Source organism: Mirounga angustirostris, unplaced genomic scaffold (genome assembly GCF_029215605.1).
Source record: "Mirounga angustirostris isolate CCGP_5_RB_7025 unplaced genomic scaffold, mMirAng1.0.hap1 SCAF_2, whole genome shotgun sequence".
Classification (NCBI taxonomy): domain Eukaryota; kingdom Metazoa; phylum Chordata; class Mammalia; order Carnivora; family Phocidae; genus Mirounga; species Mirounga angustirostris.
Window position 1 is genome coordinate 178,449,434 of NW_026991710.1, and position 27,692 is coordinate 178,477,125.

Sequence of the window (27,692 nt, forward strand, 5' to 3'; positions counted from 1 at the left end):
TGACCAACTCTTATGATGTGAATGTTATGTAAAATAAAATTGAATTATTATAAATAAAGTGCAATTATATTTTTTGGAAATACATATATGCTAAAATATAAATTGCATTTTTGGCTTCATTAAAGCAAATAGCATATCGAAAAGTGTTTCATATACCTACAAAAGAAGTAGACACAATCAAATTCATGTTTATAAATCTCACATTTCAAATGCCATATTCTTGTGTAATTTAAAAAGAACTATTGGAAATATACTTTTATATTAAAGTGCTCATTAATTTTTCATTAAGATAAGGACAACTCATTCCTTGAGATTATAGTTTACTACTTATAATATACTTGGAAATATACTTTTATATTAAGGTGCTCATTAAGTTTTCATTAAGATAAGGACAACTCATTCCTTGAGATTATAATTTACTACTTATAATATACTTGGAAATATACTTTTATATTAAGGTGCTCATTAATTTTTCATTAAGATAAGGACAATTCATTCCTTGAGATTATAATTTACTACTTATAATATACTTTTATATACACACATATATTATCAATATTAGGTAATCTCCCCACAAAAAAGTACAGCATTCTAAAGATATTTTGACAGTTACACACAATCAAATCTTTTTATTACTTTACACAATTACAACTGACTTTTTATTTGCCTGTTTTCTTATAAAAATTGACTCAAATAATAATGCCAGGTAATATGAATCACTAATTTTTTGACAATATGAGAAAACAATATTTTATCATTAACTTATATTTATAACTTCTAAAGCCTATAAATCTTAAAATATAAATAATCTCAATACCATATTTATAAGTAATTGATAAATGTTAAGATTTATTATATTCAACTAATATGTCATTTCTAATTTACATTAGCAGATAATATCTCTCAGGAAATTATTTACCTAAAACAAAGGATACATAGACCACATGATGTTATACCTCATGTGTTTTATTCTGTTTACTATAACTTAACGTACACTAGGGAGGTATTTGTTAGAAAAATGGTGCATTTCATAATTCAAGAGTAGTAACAACAAAAAATGTGATTGTCTCATAGTAACACATTGACAAGAGTAAGAACTACCAAATAGAGGAGACTATAATTAGCTTGTGAAAAATCAAATCTTATGCAAGATAGTTGGGCTGAAAAAGGATGTCTAGTTTTATATTAGAGAAATAATAAACTTTTGCTTTCCCCAATTTAAACAATCACAAAGCTTCAAGTGGAGTAAGATGGTATGAGCAATCTTTACCCCCAAAGCACTCACCTACTGTCAGCTGTCCAGTTAACTGCCCCATGTGATTTCTTGCATTCACTGTTACATTCCTGTCAGACTGTAAGACCAGTGGACTATCCTGGGAAACATGCATAAAATAAAGAAATCAAATAAAAAATAGAAATAGAGTCAAACTTAATCTCTAAAACTATACTGCATTTGTTTGGGTATTACCAAAATTCTATTTCTTTGTTTTATATTAAGCATTTATTTTAACATCCCAAATATTGACTGGACAATATGAAAAAAAAATACAAGTGTTTCATCATAACTACTTGACAGGATAGGAATGTTTCTACTTTGATAAATGGACATTAACTATTTGATGCAATAATTTCCAACTCTACCAATTGCTGTACGTCCAAGGTATAGACACTCCTCCCCTCTCCATCTCCCAGTGGAATATAAGTCTACCTATGGAGATGTTTTAGACCCTACCCAAATGAGGAAGTTCCTTTTTAAGTTGAATTTGCAACTTTCAGGTCCCAGCTGAAATGCATCTCATCAAAATTGCCTCCCCTACAAATTCATTCAATCCCCAAACTCCCAGTCTCCATTTATTTTGTTCCAAGCACTTATCACAAGGCAAATTTATTTTGCATATATATGTGTTTACTTGGTTTTGTTTGTTTCTGTCACAGAAGGAAATGTCCATGGGACAGGGAACATGACAGTCATGTGTATATAATTATATACTCACTACTTAGCATCCTGCTGGAAAAAAAGCATTTACTAGGTATTTATTGAGTGGGTAAATAAATTTTCATAATAAATGATATTAGCTTGTTTATTTACCTCATGTGGAAATGCCCTGTAAATTATAGAATGGCTTATGAAGGGAAGTACATAAAATGTAAGAATATAAGATGTTTGCCTGGAAATTCTCATTTAGAATATCTAACTTTGGTTAGATGTTTACTTTTATCACTAATTTAGCATTTAACAGTGAAATAATTTATTGAAGGATATGGCCTTCAGAACCTGCATATTGAGCTTTTGCCACCACGGCCTCAGGCAAGTAATTTACAGCTGCCTAGATTTTCATTTTTATGATCTAAAACATAAGCAAGGTGATCATTTACAAACTGTCCATCCATTCATTCATCAAGTATTTTTGAGTGCTCACCATGCAGGCTGTAATGTTCTAGAGGTTTGGGACATCTCCGTGATCGAAACAGAACAATACCTGCCCTCATGGAGCTTTTAATCCAGGTAAAAAAATTCTATGAAAATCTCTCCCAATACCATCCTCACAATCTAGGTGGTATGTCACTTCTATGTTAATGTAAATACACAAGTGTTTTTATATATAAGCTATATAAAAACTCTTTCAAGATTAGGATTTGAGATTTGTGACTTGGAGATACATAGAAGGACTTTATAGGCTTTTTCCTAAAGCAGATTTGTACCACATCTGACTAGATACAAAGCACTGAGTAAAGAAGTACACACACACACACACACACACACACAAACACACCGCGTGCGTGCACGCTTTCTTTTAAAAGTGGGTTTTAGTACTATGGGTTAACTAAGATTTGATTTTTTTAATTAATTTTCCATGTTTCGAAGAATATGTTTATTCTGTAAAGTGGGACTTGGTTTACAAAAACCACTATAGTTAATTTCATTCTCTGTTTTTCTTACTACAACTCATGTCTTTGTGCCACAAATCAAAAATGTTATCTATACATTTAAAAAAAATATATATATATAGTGCTTTTTCCATATCTATTTCTAGGCTGCAGTCATCCATCTTTGAAAATATCTAATGTATTTTAAGTTAATTCCATCTTTCCTTTTGAGCAATGTGTTCGAATTCTGTTTACAGCATAGGTCATGGACTAAGGAAGGACTACATGCAATTATACCCAGTAAAGATACTGCACAAAGTACAGGGTTCTTAAAAGCAGACACAGATTCTATTTTAGGGTGGTAAAATTAATTACATGTGACTCATGCATTTCAAAAGGGGGTTTTGAATCCAATAAAATTAATATGAATGTAAGAAACAGCAAAGCCTATAAAGTAACTTGCAGTTCAAAACACCATAAAAATACATTGGTTGAATTTTAATTCCAATTGTTTTAATATTTTTACAAAATAACATATACAATTAATGTTTAGATTTTTTAAAGTTGATGACAATATATACTTTTATTTGCTTTGCTAGACCTAAATTTCTATGAACTATAGCATAAAAAAGCATAACCATTAACACTGTAATTTCAGGACTATGTAAGTATATTAAAATAATTATTGTCTTACTAAATATTTTAAGATGAGAGATTAGTCCATTATAAAAGGCAATATGAATTTCATCTGGTTTAGTAGACAGACTTGAGTTACAAGTAAGAAATCTAATCATTATATGTCTTTGTTTACATTTTAATCTACTTTTCCCTTACTGTAACCACAGAAATGAGGTTCTTCCCCAGCATTCACCCCTTTTCTTCCCATGAGTCCACTAAATTTCCCCTCAGAATTAAATATTTATATCTAAATTAAAACTTCACTATGATAAAAATAGCAATCTTTTTACTAAAACTCGAAGCATATAGCTATCAGGAGTAATGAACAATTCTGTATGCTGTATTCACGTAAACATTACTATATTATTATGTTATACTGACTTGTTAAAATATAATTAGGTGAGCTGAATGAAAACAAGTAACTAATGGGGTGCCTGACTGGTTCAATCGGAAGAGCATGCAACTCTTGCTCTCGGGGTCATGAGTTTGAGCCCCACCTTGGGTGCAGAGATTAAATAAACAAACTTAAAGAAAACAAGTAACTATTTTTTTAAACAGAAGGTAATGCATGTAAGTTAATCATCTTCACTGAAAAATCACACTATGGTTTCTGCATTATATATCAGGACAGTGACATCTCTGGGGCTTAGAACCATGGCTCATGCATGACCTATTATATAACACCCACTCAGTACTAATTCAAATATACATATGTGATAAAAACCTACATGATAAAAATGATAGCAACATCCAAAGAAGATAGAATCCCCAGCAATCTATAAATCTAATACTAAACACATTTTTTAGGTAAAAATTGGTACCAAGAAACTACCTCTTTCCAAAAAAAAGATTGACATTTAAGAATGCTTTATATCTCCTTTCTTGTGTTCATCTCTCCAACGGTCTATGTGTAAGAAAATAATTTCCACTAAGAAATCATTGCTTTCCACTCTCTGCTCTACATTCCTTTCTTACAGTCCTTTGTCTTATGTTCCTGTATTCCAAGACTTTGAAGGCTAGTGTCTAATTTCAGATATTAAAAGAAGCATAGCAGTACTCTCTTATAGCTTATTCTTGCTGAAAATATCAAGGGGAGAAACTTACTTGGTAGTATTATCTCATGGAGGAGGAATAAGACATATAAATTCTGTGTGAGGGTAAGTAAGTAGGTGGCATATTATTCTGCACAATATAGTAATATAGATATCTTTTCTTTTTGGAGAAAAAAGTCTTCATCTTTTGTTTCAAATATCTGTCCTCCCAAACCAGGAAATCTCCTGGCAGGTATATCCCAGTGTTCTGGAGTTGCCCTGTATCTCGGCTGTAACTCTAGGAAACCTATCTGCCTTCTTAGCTACTCTTGAGACAAAGCAGGTGGGAGACTCAGGGAGAAAAGCAATGGTACCATTAAGTGGGCCTGAAAACCCCTGCTTAAGATTCTTTCATGCACACATTTTTTACGCTGAAAGCTGACTGGAACCTTGCTAATGGTTTTAGAAAAATAATGCAATATGTCCTTCTTATTTCAATGTTTTTGTCAGAGGCAGTGCAAATGAATAAGGTAAAACAAAAACAAAAACGAAAACATCCTTTCTTCTCATTTTTATTGTGTCCACCTTTGTTTATCTTACATATTTACTGATTACCTATAATGTGTCCAGCTCTTTGCTAGTTACTGGGTAAAAAAACAGAAACAAGGGGACAAACTTTCTTTTCTTATGGAGTTCATAACCTACCACATAAAGCTAGACAATTAACCACAAAAATTAAAAAAAAAAACAACGATGTTACTTGTAGTAAGCTGCTGTAATAGAGACTTTTCTCACAAAGTGTAAGTTATACTGATGAGAAGAGACTGTTTCTGTATACACGTAAGTTATACTGATTGTATACTGTTGTATGTACATGAGGCACTTCATTATTTCTTCCACACCTATTAAGTTGTAGAAATAGTAGTCCGAGCATCTAGCGCCTACTGACACTTAACTCATGCCAGACTCTGTTCTGAACACTTGACATGTATGAGCTCATCTACTCAGTAGCTTAAAATAAAACCACCCATGACAGTATAAAGAAATAAACTGGTTGCAAGACAGACAGTGCACCCCCTGTTTGAGTTCAAGTAGTGCGTCTGCCAAATACTTTCTGCTTCACTTGGCGAGTCACTCTACATCTCTGAACCATGATTGCTTTATCTGCAAACAGGGTAATAATACACAATTTGTGGGCTTTTTGTAAGGAATTAATGAGATGATATATACAAAATGCTTAGATTAGCAGCCAGCCTTTGCTGAAGGTCCTATTAGTGTTTTGCTTTTATTATTTATTCCTCATTGTAATTATAATATTCTAATAATAGTACTAGCTACTATCATTTCTATTTTACAAATGACTAAACTCCAGCAAAGAAAGTATAAGTCACTTGCTCCAAACCAACATGGGTAATAAATGACAGAGCAAATATTTGAACCCAGCAATTTGGATCTAGAATCTCCCTTGTCAACCACCATGAGATACCGCCTCTCTGGTGGTGATTCAGTTCTAGGCTTTCTACAATGTCAGATCAAAATGTGAAAATAAATTTAAAAGTAAGTGAAGAAAGTATAATTTAAAATTAAAAGGACAATCTGATACATACACTGTCTTAGAATATAAGACGTGACCTCCACACTGCCATCATCCACGTTTCAGTAAGAGTCTGGTTCATTTTGTTTCATTCTGTTTTCTCAGTTTCTAGAGCAAGAGTATATACTCCTGAACTGCCCTCTGCACCCATATTTTCGAATGTATCACCCACCGTACTTGCTATCCTAAAAGAGAACATAATTAATGATCTGTATTGTTTGGTGTAAATGGCATGTCATTGTTTGAATTTATACAGTTCGACCTGAGTTTTACCAGGTGGTTTCTTATCCTCATTGACTGAAACTTTGCAATAAACTTCCATTACCCCCCAAATTCTCTATCTCCCTTCTCCTCAATATTCAGTCAGCTGTTAGGAGTGTCTCTTAAGTATACCCTTTCCTGTCTTTCCTGTAACCACTCCTGTAACAGACTCACAGCTCACGTCGCAACAACCACCTTTTCCTTACATTGATTCTTCATATCCAGTGGTATTTTTCTAAAACATTTTAAAAAATATTGGCATGATCGAATTAAAACAGAACAAACTAAAACATTTATTGTTTCCTCATTCCCAGCTTGGAAAAAAATTCACGTTCAGAACATACAAGGTACTTTATAATAGGATCCAATTCTGCTTGTGTAGCTCTATTTCACATCACTTCAGCATGCAAAAATGACCCAGATTTCCCATGTTTCTGAAAATATGCTACTTCTGTGCCTTCTCATCTTCTGTTCCCCATGCCTGAGATTCTTATCTACTTCTCTGTAACTGGCAAAATTATATTTTTCAAGTTCCAGCTCAAAGTTCCATCATTTCTGAAGCATTCCTGCTCTTCCAGCATGAAAATTCACCTCCCACTCTCCAGTTCCTCAATCAGTGTTGATGTCCATCATGGTACTTGTCATGAGATTTTTTTGCTTTGCTTTGTTTTGATCATTCCTTTGTTTATATCCTCCATTAGACTGGACTGTCCTGAAAGCATGGGTGTTGTCATTTTCCTTTACTCATGCTGCCCCCTTTTGAAAGCAGAGTTTGTGTCATGCTTGGCACCTAGTTCATGGTCAATAAATGCTGCTGAGTGAATGAAATGAACTGAGCACATTTACAACATAATGCACTCAGGCTACCTGTGTTTACCTGGATTTGTGTTCAGGCCACAAAGAACTTACTACGCTTTTGCAACATTTTTTTTTTCCCCCAGAGCAAGGTTTCTAAAAAACCATGGAAGTGGAACAAGTCATATCACTTTATGATGTGATTTATAGTCATAATATCTCTCTGAACCAGGCAGACTTCATTCCTTTCCCTAAGCGTTTGATCCACTTAAGAAGCTGAAAAACAGGTAATATTTTAATTCTCTGGTTAAGAAAACAATTACTTGAAATTTTATTTCTTTCAGAATGCAAAGCATTTAACTGTTGAAATTTGTATTTTAAAGGTAGAAGAAGTACTGATCATGAAAAGGAATCTATCTACAGATGTTAAAGTGACCTCCTCAAATTCTCAGTGCTCACATTTTAACCTGAATGTGAAGTAGTGAAGGGGAGAGAGCATGTATTCACCAATCAGCTTTTCTGTGTTTCTATTCAACACTTTTATTGAGAATTCTTCATTTTCATTAATTTTTTGCTATAAATTATCAAGTCATGGAGGTCACTACAAGGAATATCTTGTGAGAATAATCTATGACTTCTGATGGTCCTTCTGGCTCCTTCCTGTCTCTTTCAAGCTACACAGTTAACCTAGTAGTCCAGACATACTCCTCCTGAGGGTCTCCTTATCCCAACTGCTAGCGATGAGTGTGTCTTCAGAATAATGCCACAGGGAGCAGTTCCCTGCACAGAGTTCCATTTACAGGGAATCTTTGGTAATCTGCCACTTCCTGTTATCATTCAAATTGCTCCAACCCAAACTTTACCCATGGATAGGCTTAGAAAATGAATGCTTCTTGAATCAGTATCCTAAAAGGGAAAAGTATTATATTTACCGACAGTAATGAAGATCCAGATCAACGAAAGACCACTGTTGCTTAAACCAGATGACCCTAAATTCCCAGAGATGCCTCTTTTCCTCTCAGGGGACACTTGCTGCCCCAGGAAAATAGTTTCCTCTTTCCATCTCTTTCTTGAGTGGTCACTTTGTCCCTCTGGCTGCCCCTTCAGTCTTTCTTCAGGCTGATCTTGCCCTCATAGTAGTTTTGAGGGTGCCAACCTGTTCATTCTCTGCCTAACCAAGAGCCTGAAAGACATACATCCCACTGATGGGGTAAGGAAACTGGGTGCTGCCTCATAGAATACATAAATTCTGCTCACTTTGATGGGCAGAAAGAAACTTTAGAGTGTATGTAAATATCTTCTGCTTAACCAGTTCATATGTCCTAAAAATTAATGGAATTAATTATTTTAAATCATTTATTTATATGGAACAAGGAACTATTTAAGTCTTCTGGGAATGGAACTATTCAACGGTGAATGGGTAGGTATTTCAGAACAAGCACCGTACGAAGCCTCTCCCACTTCTTCTGTAATAAAATGCTACAGGGTATGCCACATGTGTATTTGTAGATGAAACAAACTTTATCTTCTATAAATGCAAGAGATGAGGACAAATAGAGAGTTAAGCAAGAAGCTAAGTTTCAATTAAATTATTTTTCTTTTAGCTTGCTTGAAATTGGCACTAGAGAGGGGCACCTGGGTGGCTCAGTCAGTTAAGTGCCGACTCTTGATTTCAGCTCAGGTCATGATCTTGGGGTCGTGGGATTGAGCTCCACATTGGGCTCTGTGCTTGGAGTGGAGTCTGCTTGGGATTCTCTCTCTCTCTCTCCCTCTGCTCCTCCCCCCACTCATGCTCTCCTTCTCTCTGAAATAAGTAATAAAATCTTAAAAAAAAAAAGATATTGGCACTAGAGAAAGGATAAGAAGTCTGTGGAATATAAAATTTAAAAATTGCTGCACACTTAACAAAAAACTCACCTTTCTCAGATAAGAGGTATGTAATTTTCCAAGAAATGCCTTTGTTGAGGAAGGGAGTAGGGATAGAGAAGTTAAAAGAAAAAATCAAAATCATTTATTGGATTATTTCCCATAGAAATATCTTCATTGATATTAGTTAAGTTTCTTCTTTTTTTTTTTTTTTTTTAAGATTTTTTATTTATTTATTTGACAGAGAGAGACACAGCGAGAGCAGGAACACAAGCAGGGGGAGTGGGAGAGGGAGAAGAAGGCTTCCCGCAGAGCAGGGAGCCCGATGCGGGGCTCGATCCCAGGACCCTGGGATCATGACCTGAGCTGAAGGCAGATGCTTAACGACTGAGCCACCCAGGCGCCCTAAGTTTCTTCTAGTTATAAAGAGCAACAATAACAGCAATAACAACAAATCTTTCTCTTAAAATCTAGTTGGCTGATGAAGCACTTTAAGTATCTGAAATATCAGGATCAACTTTTTAGTTGATTATGTGTGTGTGTGTGTGTGTGTGTGTTTGCACACGGCTGCACATGCATCTATGCTGTTACTGATTTTAGGCAGAAACAGATTAGGGAAATCAGAAATACAATGATTATGACAAACATTTTTCCATAGTGACAAAAGATAGTGGAATGACAAAACAGATAATAAGAAAAACAATTGGTTATAAAATTAAATAAGTGTAACAGGGTCATAATACCTATGATGGTTACTTTCATGTGTCAAATTAATGGGGCCCCAGGATACTCAGATATTTGTTTAAACAATATTCTGGGTGTGTCTATCAGGGTGTTTTTAAGTGAGATTAAAATTAAAGTTGGTAGATTGAATAAAGCAGGTTGCCCTCCCCAGTGTGGGTTCACCTCATCCATCCATCGAAGACCTGAATAGAACCAAAGGGGTGAGTAAGAGAATTTGTTCTCTCTGCCTGAATGTCTTTGAAGTGGGACATCAGCTTTCTGCTATCTGACTCAAACCCAGACTGGACTTTATACCACCAGCTATTCTGGTTCTAAGGTCTTTGGGTTTGGACTAGAAGAATACCATTCGTTCTCCTGGGTCTCTAGCTGGGTCTGACTGCAGATCCTGGGACTTCTCAACATCCATAACTATGTGGGCCAATTCCTTAAATTAAATATGTAATTATATATAACATATAATTATGTTATATAATACTATCTATATTTTAGAGCGAGCGAGAGAGAAAACCTATATATAAGTTAAAAGTTTTGTGTAGATAATTTTTGTATTTGAGTTAACCCACGAGAACCTAATACATTACCCATATTAATTACTAAAGGAACATGGTAAAAATATGTATATGAATATTAAGCAACAAACCGATCCTACAGATAACATTTATTGTGCTTTTATAATTATCTATGATATTCTATGCTTTGAAGCATTTTGCTAATTACGGTTATACCTTTACTATATTTGATAAGACAACTGTGCAAATATATATATATGAATAAATCCTCCCTCAATCTGTGTAATCATTACTTTGGAAACTATGGCAATTTTCATCCTTTCTTTGTCAACTAAATAAAAGAGTGGAAAGTATCCCTGGGATTACTTTTTCAAAGGACTACAGCACTTTCAAATTTCTGACATTTTTTTCATGCTAAGATAATATAAAGAATAATCCTTGGTCTCTTAATAGGAAAATCTAATGATGACAGGTTTTGGGGCTAGAAGAAATATAAAATTAATTATATTTTTAGGTATATAAAAATGGTACCTATAGCATCTGTGGTCAGTGAACATTGAGGAACATTTAGAATATGTCAGACCAATTAGCACATGACATGACTAGAGAAATTACTCTAACCTGATGCTCAGAAATTTGTAATGCTCATACAAATCATCTTAGGATCTTTCTACATGCAGATCAGAGTGAAACCTGAGATTCTTCATGCCTAACAAGCTCCCAAGTGATACCATGGTACTGGTCTGCAGATGACTGCATAGTATGGGATCCATTTGGCTGAGGTGTAGGAATAGACAGCTACTTGCTAGAAGCTTCTAAATCTGCAGTGTGGGCTGAACCCATAGATCAAGCAGAAAATTACAGCTGTCTCAAAAAATTATTTTTGAACTATTCCCCATAGCACAGCAAGCCTATGTTTAACCCACAGATTTATAAATTAGGATGTGTTTGCCCTCTACTTCCCGACCTCCATGGAAAAGGCTGCTCACTAACCCACGACCCTTCTTCCTGTGCACATGGCAGTCAGGCTACATTTTCTAGTCTTTCTTGTAGGTGATATGGTTGTACAACCAACAATGACGAAGTTGTCGTCAAAGAAAGATAGGCGGAAGTGATAAAAGACATCTGCAGGCCTGGACTACAAAAGCCTTCCAGCCTCATGCTAACTTCTCCGTCAGATGCCCCACGTGTTGTGGAACGACTCATGGAGAAAACCTAGGTCTCTAAATGTCTGTGCTGATCTGAGACACTGGTCCTACCAACGCCACCAGACTGTGAAGTGACAGATAAATAGTTTTTGTACTTGAATTAACCCATGAGATACCAGAGTTATTTGTTAACAGAAGCGTGCTTATTCTGATACAATACCACCTTTCATTCTCTTCTAAAAGGAGGTGACTGTCCCAGTGTGTCCACCCAAGGCCTCCTCACCACAGTGCCCTGTGCAAGTCCTCCCTCCCTGTCTTAAATTTTCTCCATATTCCTCTCCTTTAATAATCATATTGATATTTCTCATAACGCGGATATACTTTCAGAATGTTATGATGCTACAGATTGATCTGTTAAATGATATACCTAACGGTGATGATATATAACAATGTATTTTTCTGTTAGGAGTAATTAATCAAATTGGCTTCATCTAGAGGAGAGATCAGAAAGTTTTCCTTAAAGGGATAGATAGTAAATACTTTAGACTCTACAGACCATGCAGTTGCTGTTGCAACTATTCAACTCTGCTTCTGTAGCTCAAAAGTAGCCACAAGCAAGACATGAATGGACTTGACTGTATTGCAGTAAAATCTTATTAAAAAAAAAAAGGCAGACATTTGCAAGCACAGGTTACCGACTTCTGATCTAAAGAATGAATCTCTGATGGATTTCAGATCTCAACATTATAGCAACTATGCATCCCACATTTTTCAAAATAATGCTAATATCATGATGATTTTATTTTTGAATGATTTTTAAATAAATATAGTATTAACTTGATATAGATTTTTAAATATAAGAATTCATATAAAAATAATTTAATTATGATAAATCTAGGTATAAATTTCACTTTATAAAACTCTACTTAGGATACTTCTTAATTCTAGAAACTGATGACTCCTGTCTTTTATCAGTTTTGCAAAAACAGTCATCCATTATCTGTTTAATAGTGCCTCCACTTCATTGTTTACACCATTTTGATGCAGAATTTCCTTTAGATATGGAATATACGTTCTTTCATTCTATCTGTATGTTTTCTTAACTCTGTCTCCTATTTCCCATCTCCCTGTCTCTGTGCTACCTGCTGGCTTAGGGCTTCCAACCTGTGTATGTACTCCTCCTTTCAGTGGTGTTAGTCATCTGTTAAGCTATCCACTGAGTTATCAATTCACTGGTATATCTTTTTTTAAGAAATTTGGTTATTTTTTCACATCTGACTGGTCAATTATATTTGTTTATGTTATTGTTTTTTATTTGCTCTCTTATTCCAATTTGTTTCTTAAACATTATTATATATATCATTTTAATATTCTATATCTGAAAATTTAATTGCTAAAGTAATTTAGAGGTCTAAATTAGTGAATCATTGTTTGTGTTGAATTTGTCTTGTGTTGGCCCATTCCCAGATTGTTTCTTTTTATTGTCTGTTGTTTAGCTCCATGGTCAACATGAGAGAATTTCCAGGAGCCTGGAAGCATCCTTCTGGAGAAGATTTGTATTTGCTCCTGCTAGGCACTGGAGGACAGTGCTTATCTGGGAAGATATGAATTCAAAAGGGCAGGACAACATTCACAAATTCTCAAAGGACAGAGTATTTGTAACCATAATGGCCTGATGTTCCTTATGCTATTCAGCTGGTTATTAATTCCCACGGTTTGAAGTTCTAGGTATTGTTAATTATCATTATGGGAAACTCTGATTTCAGTTTTCATATCCTGCTACTTTTAATTAATTAATTAATTTTTTATTATTATGTTCAGTTAGCCAACCTATAGTAGCACATCATTAGTTTTTGATGTAGTGTTCAACGATTCATTAGTTGTGTATAACACACAGTGATGTCCTGCTATTTTTTTAACTCTCTCTCTCTCTTTCTTTTTGGATTTATGGTTTCTCCATTACCTTTTTCAAGTGAAAAAATTCAATTACATACATCTAGGTTGTCAGTGGGACTTTACTTCAGAATAGAGAGTCTACAAATTTACTAGAAGTCAAAGTTCTCATTATATGCCATTTTTATATAAAAAATAAACTTACTATTCAACAATATATAAAAGAAGCTTAATGTATAGAGATGAGGGTTGAGAAAAAAACAAGGATAGAATAGTGAGTGACCTGAAGTTAGACAAGTGAGTATCTGGAAACACCAGATACTTCTAAAAAGTAAGTATGCATGTGTGTATGTGCTCCTATGTGAAGGAAGGATGTTTGCAAATTCAGAGTTTATAAATCGCCATATCACAAGGGAAGTCATAAGCCACTATGATACATTGTTATATGGTAACCAGAACACATACTTTTCATTTTGGTTACTAGTTAGTCTAATCCTTAAAAAAAAGATTTTAATATTTCCTAGAAAGATGGGTGGAATTCATATATGAAGAAAAGAATCTTTATCTGTGTCTCAATGTTGATCCATTATGTAAAAAGTATTTTTTAAATCACGGAGAAAGAAAACGTTGTTTTGCAGAGCAAGCTATCTATATTAAGCCTGTAGAAACAGCTAAAAACTTCCAAATGTAATAAATTAATCAATTTAATAATAGTGAATATTGGAATTAAAGGGATTTTTCTATTAAAGCACAGAATTTGTGATATGAGAAATCAGTGAACTCTATGGATTTTTGGAAGTCATTTTAACACATAAAAAGTATTACAGTTTTTCTGAATTGTTCTATTTTCCATTAAAAAAAAAAAAAGACCAATGCCATCTGAAGAGCGAACACACAGAGGAGCAAAACATAAAATGCTTATGCTTTCATTAAGATGGTACTTCTTCCAAATGATACTGTGTTATAAACTTAAACACAATGTTAAATTGGCACTAAAATTTATAAACAGAATTAAAGGCCTCTTAAAATGTGAGAAATAAATGTGCCCAGACACATATCTTATTGCTTGTTGTAACAAGCTTGTTGCTAGGGTTGAACCCTGAATTTTACTTTGACTTTTTTCTAGCAGTTAAAGACAAAGTAAAAATGTTATGTTATAAAATTGTCATTGTCTGATAAAAGCAAGCAGAGAAATATTTAGGGAGAAATATTTTCCCTTAATATTAGCATTTAATCTCTCTCTAAGAAATTTAAATATACTCATTTCGTGCATTTGTTTCCAAATTCAGGCAAATCAAATAGTTCACTGTGCCTGTCTTCCCTGAGGCCTGCCTGACCTAATGCTGTCAGGAGCCAGATGTTGAACACTAAGAAAGAGCCAGAATTTCTACTTATGTCAAACAATAAGTGAAGCAGTAGAAATGAATGAATGAAGTGTTAAAAAGAAAGAAAAAAAAGAACACAGATTTTATTTTTTTTATTTTTTTATTTTTTAAAGATTTTATTTATTTGACAGAGAGACACAGCGAGAGAGGGAACACAAGCAGGGGGAGTGGGAGAGGGAGAAACAGGCTTCCTGCCGAGCAGGGAGCCCGATGTGGGGCTCGATCCCAGAACCCTGGGACCACGACCTTAGCCGAAGGCAGACGCTTAACGACTGAGCCACCCAGGCGCCCCAAGAACACAGATTTTAAAATTGAATCCAGCTGTTAAATTTTGTTTAATCTCCCACTATTGTTATGTCAAAAATAATATGTTAATTTGGTACTCATTAATGATTTCTATTAATAACATAAGATTAAAAAGATTTTGTTTCATCCTTTCTGCCAAACATATTTACAAGTAGAATGAATGTGTATACTTAAAATTTTAGAAAGTGAAAGATAAAATTTAATCTTTTTATCTGTAGGAGGAATTTGTAATGCCTGAAATTCATTATTCTAAATATGAATGATCAACTTAATAAAGCTGTAGAGTGTAGGGGACTAATATATATTAATATCTATTTACATTTTGCACTGTAAAATTCTTCATAATTACATAACTATGAATTTGCAAAAAGTTAAAAATAACTTCCTCATCTTTGAAGTGAAGTACTGAACAACATTTACAAGAATTGTATATTGAGTTCCTATTATCTCTCCAACTATAGCTGGTTTTGCTCCCTCTTCCAATGGACATGGAGATGAAGGCATCTAATATGACACTATGTGTCTCAGAACTAGTTCCAAGTAATTCTCCCCTCCTCTTTCCTCCTCCTAATCTTTGAATCCCAGGTCATCACACTACATAATCCACAACTCATGCCTCCATTTCTTGGTTCACTCACTGTCATTCTCTCCCCTCATTTCAGTCATAATTTGTAGTGATTTCAGTTACCACAGAGATGATCTTCTGGTACTCTGAACTATTGGATTCTTGCTTTATCCTCCCATGATCTTGTCATACACCCTTCATTAGCCTCTCTCGTGTTCATACTAAGACTGTCTGTCATTACTAATAACTGCAATTCTTCCATTAAGCTCCACCTCAAGTATACCACACTTGTCCTTTCAACTTACTTACTCTACTACCTGACACCAGATTAAAAAAAAATTCTTCTGGATTTAGGTAAATTAAGATTACTATTCAACTGATAAAAATATATACTACAAATTTGCTTTATCATCAAAAGGAAGAAAAGGATAAATTTATCAGAAATCCTTATCACAATTAAAAATTTTAAAAAGATAATGCAAAACCAAGAAGAATTTGTCAGAAACTTTTAGAAATGTTTTTCTTAATGATTTAGGTACCCCCCCCTCCACAATGGGTATACATCTTTGTGGATAAAGATAACTTATTGCTAGAATGAAAAAGCGTTCAGCATGAGATAGAGTCTACTTCTGCTGTGTAATACATGGATTGAGAAACTTGTTCACACACATGAGTAGGTAGAAATAAGGCATTTGGTATATGAATGTTACTTATTTTTTGAAGTCTATCCAAAAAAAGTCCCATCACACTGATTTATCATCAACATTATAACTGAAAATACTCAATTAGGTACACCTTCAATTCTGCAATAAAGAACTAATCAGAAACCAACTAATTTGCAAAATATTCTGTTACCCAGCCATTAGAGTTATTAGAGAACCCTCTTTTCAGGGAGCATGCCTAAAAGTCTCTACTAAAACTAAATCAACTTGTTTTTTATATCATATTCTCCCTCCAAGAGTTACTTTGTGTAACCCTACATTCTTTGGAACATGTTGGTGAAGTTTATAGGTGGTTGAAGCATGTGATGTATAAAATGCTTTTATTTTATCCCATGTTACAGTTATATTTTTACCATAATTTTGGAGCCAAGTATTTGCTTTATTCTATTCATGAAAATGTCTACCATATAACCTAAGAAAGATATGAGAGATACATACATGAGAAATGGATTTTGCCATATAATCATTGGCTAAATATGGTGCCATAAATGTCTCCTATTGTGACTCTCTTTGAATTTCTATTATCAGACTCTCCTTTAAAATGATACATTCAGGGGCACCTGTGTGGTTCAGCTGGTTAAGTCTCCAACTCTTGATTTCGACTCTGGTCATGATGTCAGCTCAGGATCATGGGATCAAGCCCTGTGTCGGGCTATGTGCTCAGCATGGAGTCTGATTGTTGCCCCACCTCTGCATCTCCCCCTGATTGTGCACACTCTCTCTTTCAAATAAATAAAATTTTAAAAAAATAATAAAAAAGATACATTCAATAACAGTAGTCAGAGGGTAGTAGTCAGGGAGATCCCTACATGGAACTTGTTAGCACTCTAGCCACACCATTCTATAGGATAACAGAACTCAGAATATATCAGCTCCTAAGATAACTCACTTCATGCTTCACATAACATCCCTCTGTAAGTCCTACCATGAGTTTTGACACCCAGTTTGTGAATCTCTTTCTCTCTCTTTTCTTTTTTGATTCCATGAAAGTTTTTTAATCATAAAATAATCACCTTTAGAGAAAGATAAAACCCATATTTTCATGTGAGGAAGACCTGGTGTTGCTTTCACTGAATGCCTCTCATCCATCAGATGAGAATCCCTAGGTTTTAACACCGCCCAGTTAACCTTACAATCTGTCTTAGTTCTCAATCACAGGAATCCACCCACAGAGGGCAAATTTGAATTGTCATCCTTCCAGGCTTACATCAGAAGCTGCACCATCAAACTGTCTGATATTTACTTCTACTACAATCTTATTGGGAGAACTATTTAGAGAAGATTGTTTGGAAGTTATGTTCTTCTGACTACTCTTTATGTGAGGATTTAGTTGGACATATATAGAAGATTACTCCTGTGTCAATCCCTCCCAAACATCAATTTTAATTTAACTGCATTTAAAAATAGTTTTCACAATTTTTATCAGGGACACACTATCAAACCACATTAAACATGTTTCTGTTTTTCCTCAAACTATTTTCACAACATTTACTATTTTGCTCCATCATCTTCTTACGAAATTCTACATAACAAATTTATTTGGCCATTTATGCTAAGGAGATCTTTGTTTTCTTTAAATAACAGGTTATATTCCTTTACTTTGGAAACTAAAATCATGTAACCATGTCCCCCCCCCCCATTTTTATTCTTGAAGTCAATATGGAAGCTGTAAGATAAAAACTGTACCTGTACAAGGATGGACTTCATTTTTTTCTGATCTTGCCCTACTTTTAGTCTTAATTTTTCCAGTCCTGCTTTTTTTGGTATTATTGTTTATATGTTGCTACAGTTGTGCACATTTTTGTTATTTTCATTATACTTTCCAGAATGAATTAGGCATAAATAGAAAAATAAAGTAATGCAACATAGTATAAATCGTATTAACATGCATATGTACATATTTAACATGAAATAATAAATGCTATGATAATTTAAATTGATATGAAGCAATGCTGGAAGCCTAGATTTAAATACAGATAGACAGACATAGATAAGGATAAATAGATATATCTATATATTCAAGATTAAAAAAAGATAACTTGCTTCAATATCTTTTAAACAATGAAATGGCAGAGGATTTTGATAGCTGTTTTAAATAAGAACCTTGTAGACATTTTGGTTGAACATAGGCTTTTACTTTTCTAAGATTTATTTATTTATTTAAGAGAGAAAGAGAGAGAGCAGGAGTAGGGGAGGGACAGAGGGAGAAGGAGAAGGAGAGAAGCAGACTCCCTGCTGAGTGCAGAGCCCCATGAGGGATTTGATCTCATGAACCTGAAATCATGCCTTGAACTGAAACCAAGAGTCAACTACTTAACCTACTGAGCCACCCAGGTGACCTGAAGCTAGGCTTTTAAACTCTAAAACATCCCAAGCAGTGAGTTTGTGTTATTCAGAAAAAGTATACCATTAATTATTAGATCATGTTATATTTTTGAAAGTATTACCTTATATCCTAGCAGTGAATATGGATATTAAGCAATCCTTTCCATATCTTAAAATAACTTGAGCAAAATCCTATTTTGTCCACATATGAAGATTATAATGTAAATAATTAAAAAATAGCATGTTCTTGTGAGGAAGAAAAGTGCATTTTTTCTTTCAAATCAAAGTTTCTCTGGACACAAAAGTTATACGGTTAATAACTAGGCTGGAATATTTCATTACAAATATGGAGCAGTGCATTAGTTCTCTGTACATTGAAATCTTCTACACATCTTGTCTACATCCCTAATCTCCTGGGAATCTTCTAATTATGCATTAAAACAAAGTCAAAATCACACTGCAGAATCTTAGACTAACTCTAGAGATCCACTTGACATTCTGAATGAGCCAAGGGTAGTGAACAGATGACAGATTAACACTAGCTTCACAGGTTATAGGTCCAGTGAATTAACAGACAGGTAGAAAGAAACATAACACAAGGCTAACTTAGAAACTATTGCAATGATATGCCTTTGCCTTCTTCATGCTGGCAACCTAACTTCTAAAAATCATTAGACATTCTAAATAATGCAGAGGCAGAGAGCAGGTTTTTAACCTTACAAAATGTTCAATAAGCAGCCTAACCATCATCATGACATATACTTGGTTGCATTTTTGTGTTTGATTCCAGAGTGTGCTAAAACCCAATCTTCTATACTTTAGTCATTTATGTTATGAAGAGACTTTGAGCTTTACATAACCTCCAGGATATGAATTTGAAATACTACCTTTTACAAAGCAAATGCAATTTTCAGTTTGTCATGGGGTACTCCAATTATACTATATATAAAAGATACACTGAGCTTATTAAAAGGGATACATGAATAGAAGTAGCCCCACAGAAATGTTTAAGCAAAAGGCAAACTATGTTCCTTTAGCAAACAAAGACACATTTTACAAGATGAAATTTCACTAAATTCTTAAGCCATCAGATATCTTGCTCAAGCAGAATTGTATTCCCTTGCCTCTAACACAGAGCCAACTGAACTGGTACCTGAAATGAGTAGGATGATATTTTGTAAAATATTTAAAGAAGGTCCTTCTCTAAACAAATAGATTCAATAAATTTTTTAGGCAAATAAATATTTTGATAGTTTATGTTCTTATTATTAAAGAGTGACTTAATGTAAATGTTTCTTTGGAAGTTAAGTTCATATAGGTCATAGACAGATAGATATAGATAGATATTAACTGAAGGTCTATAATGAGTTTACTCCCTTAAAAAGTTTTACTGAACATAAAATTTTATCACCCTCTGTAGAACAATGCAAAGCCAATCTGCTCCCTTGGATCAGTCCCAAGTATAAACTGCCTATTTGGACTAACTAGATGTTTTATAGCTTTTCTTAAATTTACTTGTCAATATATTGACCAAAGTGTAATGCCGAGAATACCAAACCAGCAATCTAAGGCTCAAAAAAGAATGATCAAACCCTTCTCAAGTTGAGTATTCACCCTTAGATAGGGTAACAGTCTCCACAAACTGTCGAATAAATTATTCAGTTTCACAGGGTACAGATTCTTTAGGATATACAAAGAATACAATAAAAGTCAACAAGAGATTTTAAGACTGTCAGAGGAGTCAGTTAACCCCCAGAAGGAGAAAGCAAAAGTAGTATAAAAAAATCACTGAATTTTCAAGGTAAAAATATTCCTGAAAGATGTGTTATTGTCGAACGCATTGAAATTAAAAAAAAAAAAAAAAGAGTACACTATTTGTAACCTAGTCCTACCCTAATCAATTGAAGCATGATGAAAGAGGAACTTAGAGTAGGGATAGGATACAGTTGTTTTGTTTTGTTTTGTTTTTAAGATTTTTAAATATTTATTTGACAGAGAGAGACACAGCGAGAGAGGGAACACAAGCAGGGGGAGTGGGAGAGGGAGAAGCAGGCTTCCTGCTGAGCAGGGAGCCTGATGCGGGGCTTGATCCCAGGACTCTGGGATCATGACCTGAGCTGAAGGCAGATGCAGGATACACTTTTTGAGCGAATTCGATCTGTGACAGCATTACTCCTTGGAGGATCACATGGTTATCAAGTAGAAGTCTAAACTAAATTCCATTATCTCAACGATGAATTGAGTGAACCTCCATTTTCTTGATAAAATCATTGGCAATTTTAAAATATATGATAATAGGCTAAAAAATGAAAATTTTTTTCTCTTAAATATTAAATAAGCATTTCCTGAAGAATAAGAAGATAGATTCATCTGGGAAATGCTCCACATGAAAATATGAGTATTTTTTCCTTTAGTTTTGTTTTCATTATTGTGCTTTGTGTCTAATGGAAGTGGTGGTATTCCTAAACACAACATAGCAAAAAATAAAATAAAATAAAATAATAATAATAATAATAATAGCATTTTGAAACTTTCCTTAAACAAATTATAGAATGCAAATGAAAGTGTAGTAGTTTAGGAGAGAACAACACAGAAGGACACAATACTATGTTTTATACATCTGAAAAGATTTAAAAATCATTAAGAATACTACTGTGAAGATTTGTATTTTGAAATATCTGTGTCCTATCTCTGACAATGTCCATCCATAAAAGAAGAAAAGGTGCTTTTATGTCAATGTCCAAGTACTAGGAACTTAAGATAAGCCTTTCTTCCTTATCTCAAATCATCAAAACTATCCTATTTTTAAAAACTTTAGCCTTGGGGCACCTTGGTGGTGCAGTCAGTTGAGTTTCCAATTCTTGGTTTTGGGTCAGGTTGTGATCTCAGGGTGATGAGATCTCCCTCTTCTCTGCCCCTCCCACTTGTGCTCTCTCTCTCTCTCTAAGAAATAAATAAATAAATCTTTTTAAAAATAAAATAAAAATAAAGAAAATTAAAATTTAATCTTAAATTTTAAAATTTTTAAAATTTATCATTAAGGAGTCTGATTCTAATGGCACTTTTAAGATGGCTCTCAGAATACCCCAGAAGGGATACATAGGCCAGCAAGAGTATGTTGGAATTATGTTGGACCACTATATATATCTATCTAATCCCCTGTCCCAGGATATTTCATCTGACTCCTTTTGGGTACCAACCTTGAATACCTAGCATGACTCTGAAAACCAAAGCCTACCACAGTAGGTTCTTGGTATCCTCAGTTCTGACACTCTGTTAAGTCACTTTGGGTTTATATCATATTTATAGAACACATCAGGTCAAAATTTCATTGATAGAATTTATGTGCCTATCTCACTTCCTTTCTTAAAGAGGATTAAACAATTATTTCTTTCCTAGAAGTGGCTGAAATTCAAATACCAAAGAGTCCTACTTACTTTTTGGCCAGTCCTAATACTATCTAGTCCTTGTTGGTCTTACAATTCTTGAAAAAGGCTAAAGAAAATGCAAAAGTCTGAAATACTACCAGTTTTTATAAATTGAACAAAAATATAATGATCCATTACCAGGAGACAGAGACTATTGCCATATAATTTTAACAGACATGGTCCTAATCTGTAAGGGTCTTATATTTTGGTGAGTAAGACATTTAATGTGATAGAGTGGAAAAAATACAATGAGTGGAAATGAGTACAATACAATGACTACAATAGAGTGGAAAAAATACAATGTGTTACCAAGTTCTGTGGAAGCACTGAAGTGACTCACCTAAGGGCATTGTTAAGGAAGGTTTTCTTCAAGACATGATGTTTGCACGCAATGCTAAATAATATGTAGGAGGTAGCCAGGAGAATGTATGGACCCAAGAAGAAATGAAGGACATTTGTAGTAGTGGAAAGAGACCAAGCAAAGCCAGAAGAAGAACAAAATGGAGGACTGAAATACATTCAGCTCCACACAATGTGTTCCAGAGAAGACTGTGAGATAAAACTAGTGAAGAATGGGGAAATCATGGGGGAAATGATAGGCCATTCCAATGAGCTTGGATCTTATCCTAAGCAAATATGAATCACTTGAAACCCTTCTAGTTGTCTATCGTCAAAGCAACTAATAGCAAAATTCATGATGTCTGAGGAAATGTGTTAAAAATGAAATGAATTATGAGTGAATCTCAGAAACACAGTTGTGGCAAAGACCAGTGATCATGAAGAGAATACTAGGATCTATGATAACACAGTCACTGAAAGTGGTGTAGGGAAGATATTGAATGACAGAATATAAAGATCTAGACTGAGCTTCTTTCAGTGACTATCTAAATGGCTTTTGTGGAGGGATTTAGAAAAAAAAAAAAATTAAAGTGAGTTCCTAAAGCTTAAAGGCTATGGAGCATATCATTTTATGTTTTGTTTTAAAATGTATTTGTTTTCTTATTTAATTTGAATTTTAATTGGTGTGTTAAGACAATGCCCCTTAACCTTTCCCATTTTCCAGGTAATTTTGATAATTTTTAGTCCATTTTAGATCTAAGCAATATCCTTGACAGTATGCATACTGGAGTACATGTGTCCATCAAGTGACAGTCCCAATGCTAAGGAGGTCTGAGAAGGTATTACATTTCATAAGATGATAAAAGACCTCAAAATGAATATAAGATCAATGAGCAAAAACTCATGGGAAAAGAACAGTGAACATGAGCAGTGTCATTATATTTTCTTCATTCAGTCTAAGAGTGCTACTGCTCTGTATTATAGGATGAGTTTTGCTGATATTTTGATAGGAAAAGTGATACTGAACTGGAAAAAGATGACTTGAAATAGAGAGCCATTTAAGCTACATAAAAGCCATTTCCATTGTGTATTCCTTAGAGTTTGTCCATTATTGAAATCATATAGTTTCATGATGCTGTTACGCATAATATAGTTAATTTCCTCAGTGGTTGCTGCTATGACAGACTTTTTGTTGTCATTGCTTTACTCCTGCCGCTTCAAGCAGGCCATGATGATTAATGAGGAGCAATGGGACTGTAAAGATGGGACATTTCTGGGCGCCTGGGTGGCTCAGTCGGTTGAGCGGCTGCCTTCGGCTCAGGTCATGATCCTGGAGTCCCGGGATCGAGTCCCGCATCGGGCTCCCTGCTCGGCGGGGAGTCTGCTTCTCCCTCTGACCCTCCCCCCTCTCATGTGCTCTCTCTCTCTCTCATTCTGTCTCAAATAAATAAAATCTTAAAAAAAAAAAAAGAAATCAACCCTTTATGCGGCACCTGGGTGGCTCAGTTGGTTAAGCCACTGCCTTAGGCTCGGGTCGTGATCCTGGAGTCCCTGGATCGAGCCCCGCATCGGGCTCCCTGCTCGGTAGGGGGTCTGCTTCTCCCTCTGACCCTCCCCCCTCTCATGCTCTCTCTCTCATTCTCTCTCTCAAATAAATAAATAAAAATCTTTAATAAAAAAAAAAAAAGATGGGACATTTGTAAAAGCTCTTCAGGGCCTCACTCTGTAGAGTGAAGAGGTTGGGTTCATTGATCTAAAATATTTCCATTTTAATTGTTGCATATATTTAAGAGTACTCCACGGCCTTTATTTACATATTCATTTTGTATTTACATCATATTCTTGCCAAAAGTGTAGATTTTTCTCTTCTTCATTTTTCTTATACCTGATGCTAGGAAAATTAAATTTAGTCTATTCAAAGATTGGTCAACTAAGGATTTAAAAACATAAAATTTTATACATATATGAAATAAAGTTATAGCCTAATTTCCTCTAACTTGACAGTTTTGGGAAATTACATTTATTGTTCATATTTCAGCAGATTTATTAAAATTACAGTGGTTAATATCTACTATGATACTTAAAAAATTTAGTGATAAAATATAATGACAAAAATAAAAACAATAAAAGCACAATATTGGGATTGGTATAGACAATACATAGAGAAATTGCATATATATGTGTATATATATATATATATACACACATATATTTCTCTACTGCCTTTCACTTTGTTAGGTACTATTGTTGCACATGACTTTCCAGATTTCAAGTTAAAAACCTGGCTTTCTTTCAAATATTTGCTATAATCCAGTACGAAGTTATTGCATTCACTAAAAATTTGCAGATAGCCTCTCATAATGCATTTTTGACCTAATAATAAGGTTAGGAATAGTATTTTAACAAGTATCAGTTATATATCATAGTTGCAAAACCCATAAATTTTATCACTGGCTTCTCAATTACCATAAAATAAATAAATACTTTTGTCTTTATAGTTATATGTGTGTGTTTTTAGATGTGAGGAAGTTGTAGAACAAAGATTATTAAATACTGTAAGCACATTTGCATTTGTTACTCTTGTTCATTTTTTTTTACGATTGATTTATTTATTTTAGAGACAGAGAGAGAGAAGACACTCAAGTGGGGGAAGGGGCAAAGGGAGAGAATCTCAAGCAGACTCCCTGCTGAGCACAGAGCCCAACTCAGGCTAGATCTCACTGGTGAGATCACCACCTAAGCTGAAACCAAGAGTAGGATGCTTAACTTAGCCACCCAGGTGCCCCTCTTGTTCATTCTTTAATCAGTAGTTATGTAATTAAAAATTCTTACAATAAACATTCTTATTTGAATGCTTCAAGTATATTAAATAATAGAATGCAACATCTAACTATAATCTATTGAGCAGAATGAGCATAATTAATTTCATTATAATGCATCTGTTTATTTCAAATTATTGAGTATATACGTTAAGTATATTTACAGGTTTGTATAACTTATACAATGTAAATAGGAAATGAAAAATAAAAGGGTAAAAAGGGTATTAAAACAGTAATTACACATAATTCAACTCTACGTCATTAACACAATTCTGAACATTTCGTGCTTGTATATTTTCTATGAATATATAGTCACACATTATGTGATTTCTTTTTATAACGATGGGGTTAATTAATATACAGTGGAAATCAGTTTAAGGTTTTACCATAGCATTATGCTGTAAAGACTGTCAAACTTCAATTATTATTTGAGAATATGATTTTAACAGTTCAAAAATCTTTTATCACAATATATTCTACTGTTGTTGGATATTAAAGCTTTCCACTTTTTGCTATTTGAATTCTGGTATAAATTTTCTTATACTGAAATTATTGTGTAAATCTGTATTGCTTCAAGATAAATTTCCAGAAATAGAATCATACTGGCTTCCTTGTCTTCATACTATTTTTGATTACTTCTAAACGAGGTATTCCATTAGAAATATATGCAGACCCCAGAAGATCTCCAGAGCTATTGTGTATTTACATAGTTCACAAGGTGATTCTGATGCACCCTCTTTAGCATAACTAAACATTCAGTTTCAACTTTCAGATGATCTCCATGACACAGATTGCCATTGGGTCATTGATCTCTCTGACAAAGAAGTTTCCGGTGATACCGTAGCAAGTTCCTTAAGTCAAAAATCCTGGAGGACAAGGTGTGACAACATTATTCTGTGAACTTCACCATCCCCGGTGCACATAGAGATAAGGTCTAGTGAGTAGAAGGTTATCTGACTGTGAACACAACAGCCCTGGAGCCAGCCAAGTGTTGATGAGGTCAACAATTTTCAAACATTTTTGCTTGGGTATCCCTCATGGAAGGATGTCCTTTCTCATACACATTTAGCTGAGATTTAAATATTTAACTATACCTTAATAAGTCTTCTTTGCTAACAGGAAAATAAAAGTAATAAACATTTTATAAGGTAAAATAAAATGAAGATTGGCTATAAGGGGAATAAATATTTGATGATATTTTCATAAAAGTTTATCATACTTTCTTTCAAATAAAGACTAAATTTGAAAGGGATCGTGTAAAATTTTGTGTTGGTATTTTTTTTAAGTATTTTGGGAAATGAGATTGTCCTGAGAAATATTCCAGTGACATTTTAAAACCTATATTGCTTCCATTCAAAACCTACATTGCTTTCATTTTTCTGAATCTGGAACCTCCTGATAGGGGCCAAGCTTCAGGCTACACAGAAATAATTATAACAAAAGAAAAGACAGGGAGCCAAATGGGTTTAAGGTGTCTTGAATAGTCAATTAAAAATGTTTCGCTATAAAAAAATTAAAAAAAATAAAATACTTTGGGATGTAAAAAAAAAATAAAAAAAATGTTTCGCTAAAACAGTATGTCAAATTATCCCTTTGCTTACTGTCTGAGGAGGGGTCTTTATAACATCTGGGCATTATGTCAGCCAAGATTGGGTTGTATGAGGACTGTGCTTTCTTCTGTAAAGTGGAAAAAAGGTATTGTGAATGAAGGCTTTATAACTTATAAGGTGGTTTCAGGAGAAATCATAAGTGGGAGTCGACTATCTAATAATTGAAAATTTTAAGATAATTTGGAACCAGATTCCTTAGAAATTCTTCATGTATCACCAGGATTATCTATACTTTGAAAACTTTTAGGTGAGATGAATTTCATTTGTTACTGACTGATTAATATGAAGTGGTCAATATAAACGTTAATATATGGTAATGTTCTCTCCATGAAGACATGTAGATAATTCCATATCCAGCAAGGCCAGAAAAAATACTCTGAGCAGATGTCTCATTTAACCAACATAGAAGATTTAGAAATACAGCTCTATCAGAGGGGGAGTTTGGAATCACAATTTTACTTCGGTATTGGAGCAACCTGAGACTCACATCCCTTTTACACCACAGCTTTTTCTCTAACTTCCTACATGACTGTCCAATTTATAAACTGATTCTGCCCAGTTTTCTGCTAAGGATAAAACAGACAGATCAGCCTGCTTATCTGGGTTAGGTATCTTGGCTTGTTCTTTCAAGCATGGAGTCTCCTTTTTCCCTCCTAGAACCTCAGCTCTCTACCCTCAAGAGAGGGTGATCCTCAGCCACATTTGCTTTAAAGCTTTTTTTTTTTTACTGCCTAGAAACAATTGAACAGTTACTCCTACCAGCAGTCTCCCAATTTTGCTTCTCTTTTTGTAAATCTGACATTGAG

At 34.2% G+C, this 27,692-nt stretch overlaps 1 protein-coding gene across 2 annotated transcripts in view; it reads right to left on the minus strand.

The window, feature by feature from the left end:
• The window catches only part of SGCZ (sarcoglycan zeta), a 427,909-nt gene that overhangs the window by 108,976 nt on the left and 291,241 nt on the right, over nt 1-27,692 (minus strand). For both annotated transcript variants that reach the window (XM_045879287.2, XM_045879286.2), the window contains exon 3: nt 1,286-1,373. In XM_045879287.2, coding sequence (XP_045735243.1) covers nt 1,286-1,373 — 88 coding nt within the window. The remainder of the gene's footprint in view (nt 1-1,285; nt 1,374-27,692) is intronic.